The sequence below is a fragment of the Maniola jurtina genome, chromosome 14, assembly GCF_905333055.1.
Source record: "Maniola jurtina chromosome 14, ilManJurt1.1, whole genome shotgun sequence".
Lineage (NCBI taxonomy): Eukaryota > Metazoa > Arthropoda > Insecta > Lepidoptera > Nymphalidae > Maniola > Maniola jurtina.
The window spans coordinates 8,694,064-8,703,321 of NC_060042.1; the positions used below are offsets into that span (position 1 = coordinate 8,694,064).

The window sequence follows — 9,258 nt, forward strand, 5'->3', positions numbered from 1 at the left end:
CCCCCGACCCAAAAAGAGCGGTGTTATAAGTTTGACGTATGTATCTTTGTATCTGTGTAGTTATATGTCGGTGGTATCGTAACTCCTAAACTAATGAACCAATTTTAATTTAGTTTTTTTTTTGTTTGAAAGGTGGCTTGATCGAGAGTGTTCTTAGCTATAATCCAAGAAAATCCGTTCAGCCGTTTTTGTAACCTTCACTTGTCGGGGGTGTTATAAATTTTTAATTTACACTTGTGAATAAATGATTTGAATTTGAATTTCACTAACAGTTTCCTATCACGAGTTTAATTATACGTTTCGGGTTTAGGGATACAATACAAGTAAGTTTCTAGTTGCAAGCGAAGTGTAGTTTCAAGTCATATCCAGTATTTGCTCGCATTCGCATAATCTCATGTCATCTGAGGCACGTCTATAAGCCATATATTACCATACTAATTAGAAATTCAGATAACAACAACTACACGGTTATTACATGCACGATCAGTATACATAATCTTAGGAAGAGTTTGCATATCTCGACGATGTTAGTGGATTTCGAGTATCGAAACATGATAACTTCAAGTTATATGAGATATATCTAAGTAAAATGATTTTAAACCTCTTTATTTTCAAGTCATTCATAGCTGCTACAGTGCAGAAAATATCATATCGAACTTTAGAAAGAGATTTCGGCTTCGTAGAGCGTTGTCTCTGTCACTTATACCCATGTGATGTTTCGTCGGTCTCAACGACAGAGACAACGCTATACGAAATCGTTATCTCTTTCTAAAATTCGATGTACTTACAATATTTCCTGTCGGGCACTGTACACTTTGCTCTCGATATGCGCATTATCAAACGAGTCGTAGGGAGCCGCTGGATTCGGCACCAAACCGTAGCGTGTGAAAGTTCTTATAACAGACCTTTGTCCAGCAGTGGACGTTGGACGTTTATCGGTTGGCCATGATGATGAAATACTCCGGGCATGCCTGAGAATTGCTTAGACCAATCGCAATGTGTCCGTATTCGGCTTTGGACTATAACATAATATACACCAGACTTTGGTCAGGTAATGCTTAAAAGCTGCCCAAGGGAAATTAGTAGCTAGCCGAAACAATTATGGAGCGTCAATATTTAGATACGAAGTAAAGTGTTTACTTTTACAGCTCTCAGCTTTATTGTTCTAATAACTGGCCGTAATTTTTGGATTTTGTAATTAGGTCAACTGTGGCTGACCAAAACAATTTTGAACAAAATATGAGTACGTGTTAAATTTTTGATGTATATTTGAGTATAGAGAACTGACAAATTCAAATTCAAATTCAAAATATTTTTATTCAGTTAGACTTTTACAAGTTCTTTTGAATCATCAAAAGCATCTACCACTGGTTCGGAATGCCTTTCCTACCGGGAAGAACCAGCAAGAAACTCGGCGGTTGCTCTTTTCAAAGATTTGATATACAATATTATGCCAAGTATAAAAGCAATTGAAGTCCTGCGCATTGCTGGAGCGAATTGCAGGTCAAATCCACGCTTTTTTATCATTTACATAATCCACTAAGACATGTCACTAATGTCTTTTTTTTTTAACTTACACATAAGTTCATGATGCAGTCTGGTATAATGTGATTTCCTAGAAGATGCTTATTCACTCTTGATTTTAAAGTACTTACGAACAATAATATAATCTCTATCAGTAATATATATATATAAATCTGCACTTAATTACTTATTATGTTCAAAGTTGTTTTGCTATTTTTTTTAAATGGGAAAGTTGAATATTGGTTACTCCTCACACCACGATATACCTACGATCGGATGAAGATAGCTTATACTTATCCTACATTGATGCGTAGGCTATTTTTTATTCTGGAAAATCTAAGAGTACCCGTAGGATTAAAAAAAACCTTATATCCACGACGAAGTCGCGGCTAGCGGGCATCTATGATAATGTGTAGAATAAAACAGGTTTTTAAATAAACATTAGATAGTTAAAAAGCCAAAATGAGGTAAATATTTGTAGCAAATAAATACACAAGTAAGTAGGTATTAAGCACAAAATATAAAGTAATGAATACCAATGTTTTATCATAATAAGTTTGATATGTATTCGGTTGTATACATAAAGTTAAGTTGATACCTGGAATAATTATTATTTATTTATTATTAATATATTACTATAAATAGACTTTCGTTGCTTCAAAACAACTGTAGAAGCTCATACCTATAGCCACTACCCCTATTAAAATGCGAAAATGCGTCTGTTTGTTGATTTGTTGGGTTGTTCTTCAATCACGCGCTATGGATTAATAGGTACCTACTTACTTTATTTTCATGAGCATAGTAAAAGATCTGGACAGTAACAGGCTTCATTTTATCCAGGATAATAAAAGTGTATTCATGATATTTACCTAAATACACACGGACATTATCTAGTAATTAGAAATTATATAGCTACATGAGTTTAGAAGGAATTTAAATTTTAAAGCCTTGATATTATCCACGTTAATTTTTATAGCACGAATTATTTTGATTCTACAAGCATAATAAAATAACATACCTCTGTTACAAGAAAATCAATTATTATAATTTACTGGCGTTTTTAGAATAAATAAATTATAAACAGCAAGTTTTATACAATATATGCATACCTACTATTACCAGTTCCAATTTATTCACAGTCTGAAAATCAACTCTAGTTTGGTTCTGCTCTAGGTCGGTTCATATGAAACCAATTAGAACCAATATGCAAGTGGTATTTCGATAACAATCGATACGCACAAAATAATAGCCTCTTCCTTGGAACTAGAAATAGACCATTTCACAGATAGCCTGCGAAAATTCACATGAAAAGCTTTTTTATATATAACACTTGCTACTTAACGAAGTCTGTGAAAAATCACAAAATCTCTACATAATCCCGCTTTATATACTTTTTCGACCGCGCACGGTCATAGGCTGCGTGTTAGATTAGAAAACATCTATCTATTTATATTAATGTAAGTAAATAATCGTTTATTAAAAATATCAGACAAGTGTAAATTAAAAATTTATATCACCCCCGACAAGTAAAGGTTACAGTAACTAGAAAAGAGCTGATAACTTTCAAACGGCTGAAGGGATTTTCTTGGATTATAGCTAAGAACACCTTTCAAACAAAAAAACTAAATCAAAATCGGTTCATTAGTTTAGGAGCTACGATGCCACAGACAGATACACAGATACACACGCCAAACTTATAACACCCCTCTTTTTGGGTCGGGGGTTAAAAATAGCCGTTATTAAAAAATTTGCCTACCTATCTTACTTTGACGTAAGATTTTTTACACCTTTGTTACCTGTTTTCCCCCAAAGCCACCATGATCCAAACTTCATAGTCGCTGATCGTTCCTCCCTGTGTTGCAATATGCAGAGAAACTTTCAACTTTTATAAAATAACGAAGGTCTGGCACGCACTGGCTCTCTGTCTATGTGCATTTCTTTTCGCCTAACACACTTTATTTTAATATAATGTTGTGTTTTAGCAAATATAATTACATTTTGTTTTACGCAAATTTTATAATATACACGGTCTGGTAACGCTAAGCAAGCCCAAGGGAAATTAGTGGCCAATAAAAACGTTGAATATAAAATAATATTAATGAAGTAAAATGAGTTACTTCAATTATTATTCACCTCTGTTCTGTAATTTTAGACCTCAATTTTTGGAGCGTGTAATTAGCAAAATGTAATTTGGTAAATTATATCATTAATTTTCATTTTATATTTATTCAGCAACAACTTTATAATTGACTACTATGTTATTTAGACTAAGTAAAGCTTTCTTTTGTAAAAGTTGTATGTAGTATGGTATATATACCTAACTACCATAAAAATTATATAGTTTGAAAAGAGCGACCATCGAGTTATCTACTTGCTGGTTTTTCTCTGAAAGAATGGCATTATAAACCAGTATGAAATTCTTTTGACAATCCAATAATATCTGTATGATTCAGAAGCACTTGAAAAAGTTTATTTCAATAAAAATCTTTCTATTCTAATACCAACAGGGTTTACTGGCAGATAAGGTCTTCGAGCCTTTTAATAACTCTTTGTCTATGCAATGAACTTGCAATAAAGTGAAAAACTAGAAATAGAACAGAATCGATCGATCGATTGATTGATTGTATAGTTTATTGACACATACACATAACAAAAAAATATACAAACATACGAAAGGACAAATTGAAAATTTGTAGATTTGAAAACTTTGTAGAATTGAATTCTCATTCAGATTTATATTTCACTAGATGATGCTTTGGGATGAAAAGTATCCTATATGTTAAGTCAGGGTATAAGCTATCTCCATTAGCCAAATCGGTTCAATTATTCTTGCGTAAAGTAATAAGTAGTAATAACAAACATCCAGACATCCAAACTTTCATTTTTGTAATGTTATTAGGATACTAATTTTTTATTAAACTTATATCATTTTTTGTTTCAGGTATTCAAATGGATTACAAAATTAGTTTTATTTTAGTTTTAATCTGGACTTTTAAAGAAATATTGAAGTTCATGAGCTTATGAGGCTTGGTATGAAGTACTTTCACAGTGATATTAGAATAAGTGTAGATAAAATCTGATCGGCCTCAAAACATAACAAAATGTTTGGGAGCTAGCGAACAATTTAATTCCCAATGTAAGTAATATTAAATTAGTCATCGAGATCATAAAGTAATCATCTGTAATGGAAAAGTTAAATGTTCGTTCGCTCTTTGACTATTGCTGTAAACTATTAAATATACGATATTAGATCGTATGTAACCTACAAATAAAGAAGAATTTAATTCAGCAGTCTATAGATATCCATAGGTGTAATGATATGCGATACGGAGTTATTATTTTTTGTACATTACCAAGTGTTGTTTTTTAAAATATCGTCAAAGTGTATAATATAAAATGTATTATTATGATTATTACGTATTGTGTAAAATATAAAATTTGTTAGATAAATAAAAAAAGAAAACTGAAACATATTATATTATTGTAGAATAAATGTTATTTGTTCATTATCAAATTTTAATAACTTGCTCTACAGTTTTTAAGTGTCACATATTTTTCCGATAAAAAGTTTCGTGTTAAAATAATGGATGGCACTGATGGATGAAGGTTTCAATTAACATAATTCATGTCGTAATAATTTATATGTATGCTGAAAATAACACAATGGTTTAGTTTCAAATAAACATAAAATTAATTGAGTTACTTATCGAGAGATTATGGATATTTTAATTATTTATTATTTATTTCGGCCGCAAGAGAGTACCCGGTTTAAAAAGGATGTGGAAATTAGAAGCTGTAAAAAGTGAAGGATATGGGGTTCCAATAAATGAAATATGGTTATCTGGCATGACATATTCAGCCGTAGGTCACTGCCATATATTTCGTTACTGAATTCTGTCACAAGCTGTCGTCATAACAGTCTATCATGCGATATTGCAGGCCAGCGAAATGGGGTCACATTTTATAAACTAGAAAACGACTTTGAAAGTGTTTTACTCCGTTTGAAACTCCCAACTTGGCTTTTAAAACCTACCGATTTTAATGCCACTTTTAAAAAGAGAGGTTAAAATTTATTTGAACGTCTATTTCCACTTGTGCATGTGTGTATTATTGCCGAGCTCAGCTCTACAAAGTTATTGCAATTTTAATGGGTACATAAGCTTTATGGTTGCACTAAAATGTATGTAAGTAAATAATAAAATTAATATTGTCTATTATTTATTTCGTTGCAAGATATCAGATAACTGTTTAAATGGTCACACTTTCACGCCGATTTTATTGTCTTTCTCTAAACTTAATTTAGAGTATCTGCATCCTCCTCCTTTTAATATTGCTAAAAAAGGACGGATCATAAATTTTATATTTAGAGAAACGCTACTTTGAACAATAGGCTCGTGACTGGCAGCTAAAGTCACGAGGTTTGACAGCTTTTTAAAACTGTCAAACTGTGTCTGTCCTTTTCATATTACATTAGTAAGAAGAGGATGCGAATACTCTAAAATTTAGTTTTGTTCAGAATCAGTATTGACTGCGTAGTTGCGCAAAACATTACTCTTATTCCACGGTTAGTGTGGATCATGTTATGGATGTAAAAATCTACTTTAAAAATGTTTTTTTAATTTAAAATAATATGACGAGAAATATTATTCAAAAGTTTACATTAACGTGTTAGATATTACCGCATATTTAACTGACAAAATTATGACCTATTTAATATGAGGCAGAGTGTAACGAGAGAACTTATCTCTAAAATTTATCGGAATAATCGGACTAGTTTCAACCCTATCAGAGGTTTTTAGCCATTAACTGCTATTGATCTATACGGTCAATGTTAGCCGCAGCGCAGTATAAACTTTTGCGTTATTCTAGTTCAATAATTCCGATAAATTTAATTTGTGAGTTTAGCCGCTATCGTATTTTCCCACTGCGCTTTGCGTTAAGCGATCTTTAGTTTTTTCCAATATATTTAATTAAAAAATATTATATTGTCAGCCTTTTTTAATGCTCCTTTTTAGCAAGACATAATTCACAAATGGGAAGTAAATGAACCTTTTAAACACTTTTGTGTCTTCACAGTAATTAGTTATAAAATATAAGCGTTAATCTATGGCTGTGTTTTCACCTAAGGTAATGTCAATTCTGTGCACGAAATCATCTTTTAACTTAAATGTACAGTTAAATGGTATCATTGTTTTATTTTATTTATTGTAAACTTAAATGGAATACGTAAATAAAGTATTAAATTAATTTGTTGTATTTAATTTTTCCTTACACTTCCTAGGTGGGTATAGTTATTCTGTTTTAGGGTTCCATACCTCAAAAAGAAAGAAGGAACTCTTATTGGATCACTTTGTTGTCTGTCTGTCTGTCCGTCTGTCTGTCGTGTCTGAAAATCTGGCAAACGATAGAAGTACTAGATATAAGTAGATATTAATTTCCAAAATGTACATCTATAAAATTTCATTGAGATTGATTGGTTAATATACAAATGAGAATCGAAATAAGTTTGCATGAGAGCACTAGTCTGTACCTATCGTGAAAAAATTGCATACGTGGATGACCTCGCGGGCAATAACTTGTGATGCATAAAGAATTCTGAAACTCAGCAGTCTTGATGGCAGAGTATTAGTTAAGTCAAATAACGATTTAGCGCATAAATCCATAGATATGTACATAAATCAGATCAAGTTTTAAAGTGTCAATGATCATATTCTGTTTATATAACGTACTTACAACTTTTCATCATAAAATAATTGCTAGCAAAAATTAAATTATGTTTTAACAGCTGTTCAAGAATAACCCCTATTGTAAGAGTATAAAGTTGTCCCAAGGCCTCGTTAATATAAAAAGGTGGGTAGTTGTAAACTCAGGATGTAACCCTATATTTTATAAAGCGGGGTAGAAACTACGGTTACATTTTATAAACTAGAAAACTACTTAAAAGTGAAGCTAACATCCAACTCTGTTTAAAACTTTTAACGTAGTTACTTTCCACCCGAATCCAACGAGGTCGCCGTAAATAATATTATGTTAACATTTTTGTGTGCTTGTTTTTGACGCTACATTTATTATTTAAGCTTTTACATTTTAGCCGTAATAACTCAAAAGTTAGAGCACGGATAAAATGTTATTTTAGTTGAGTTTTGTTTTTAGAAAAGGTAGAAAATTCAGATTAAAGCAAGTCACTTTATACGATCATTGAACGGTTTATATGCATTCATAAATGCAACAGACAGCATAGCGCAACACTGAATCTGCGGGGCAAACGACACTGAACACTCGCGTACTTGTGTAAAATTTGCAAAATAATGAGTGAAGTGAAACTCTGTCTGGAACTGTATGAAGCACGTAATACTGCATACATAGCGTCAACGGTCCGCGACTGAAGGAATGCAGCTACTACACTTGCTTAGCTGTGGGAAGACCTTTCTCAACTACAAATCTGTGCTTCAATGCCGTTACATGACATAAAAGTACGTGACAGGTCGGGATGGGGTGGGGACGTCCCGCACACCCGCACAGCCTTCGCGCTTACCCGGCGTGGGATAGCGTGGGTGACAATATACGGGTATGTGGGGCATCCCCCCATCTCATACCCCGATTGCCGTCTCGAACTGTCGCGTACTATACCTAGGCATTTATTATCTGTAGATCTATAGCATGAATTATTTCCCACCTCGTGAGAATACCAATTTCCACGCGCTATCATAGTATAACTGCGATAATGATATTAGTAACCCAAGACAGCACGCAGAATTTTGGTATTTCCACGGGACGGAAAATTATAGTCTTGCCTATAGGAATAAAAGTTTAAGTAACAAAAACAACATAAAACCCTTTTAAGAGCCCCAACCATACATGGAAGGATTAACCCTGTTAATGTTTAAGGGGATAAATCAGGACGAGCATTGACACTGAGGCATCTATGTCCACTTTGAGCGCTGCGCTCTTAAGATAAAGCCTTGTTTACGTTACCACGGTAAACAGCTAATAAAACTTGAGCGCAAAATGCACAATAGTCATTACTCATCTCGTATACAGCCCCTGGAGCACGTACCTTGTGATTGATGCATCGCAAACTTCTCATCATTCTTATTGGTTGAATTTAAGTACCTCTTATAAGAGTCAAGATTATCACATTACATCATTAACCGATTGCCAGTTCACTACTGATTACGGATATCCTCTCAGAATCAGGAGGGTTTGGCCAGAGTCCACCACGCTGGCAAGTGCCGATTGGCAGACTTTACACACCTTTGACAATATTATGGAGAATTCTCAGACATGGAGGTTTTCTGACAATGTTTTCCTTTACCATAGCAAGTAATATTTGAGTGATATAAACGCACATAGCTCCTAAGTTAGTGGTGCGTGCCCGGGATCGAACCTCCAACCTTCGAATAGGAGACGGACGTCTTAACTAATAAGCTATTACTATTTTTTTAGCATTCATAGGTAATTCATACTATTCATATATTTAAATATTATAAATGCTAAAGTAAGTATGTCTGTATTTTAGTCTGCAAACTTTTCAGGGGCCATCTGTTTAACCGATTATGATGAAATTTGGTACAGAGAGAGCTTGAACTCAGTACCTAAACGGTTTTAGATTCTTCCATTTTGGTTTTTGTATTTCCGGAATAAAAAGTAACCTATGAGTACTTGTCTTATTTTATCCCAGAAAATCGAAGAGTTCCCATGGGATTTTTAAAAACCTAGATCTACGCAGATGAA

The 9,258-nt window shown here is 33.2% G+C and overlaps 1 protein-coding gene across 1 annotated transcript in view; it reads left to right on the forward strand.

Annotated features, from left to right (window-relative positions):
• LOC123872001 overlaps positions 1 to 5,876 on the forward strand; it is a 71,337-nt gene extending 65,461 nt beyond the window's left edge. Inside the window, exon 6 of the mRNA XM_045916106.1 lies at positions 4,466 to 5,876. Within this exon, the coding sequence (XP_045772062.1) occupies positions 4,466 to 4,548 (83 nt within the window). The 3' untranslated portion in view covers positions 4,549 to 5,876. The remainder of the gene's footprint in view (positions 1 to 4,465) is intronic.
• The last annotated feature ends 3,382 nt before the right edge of the window (positions 5,877 to 9,258 follow it).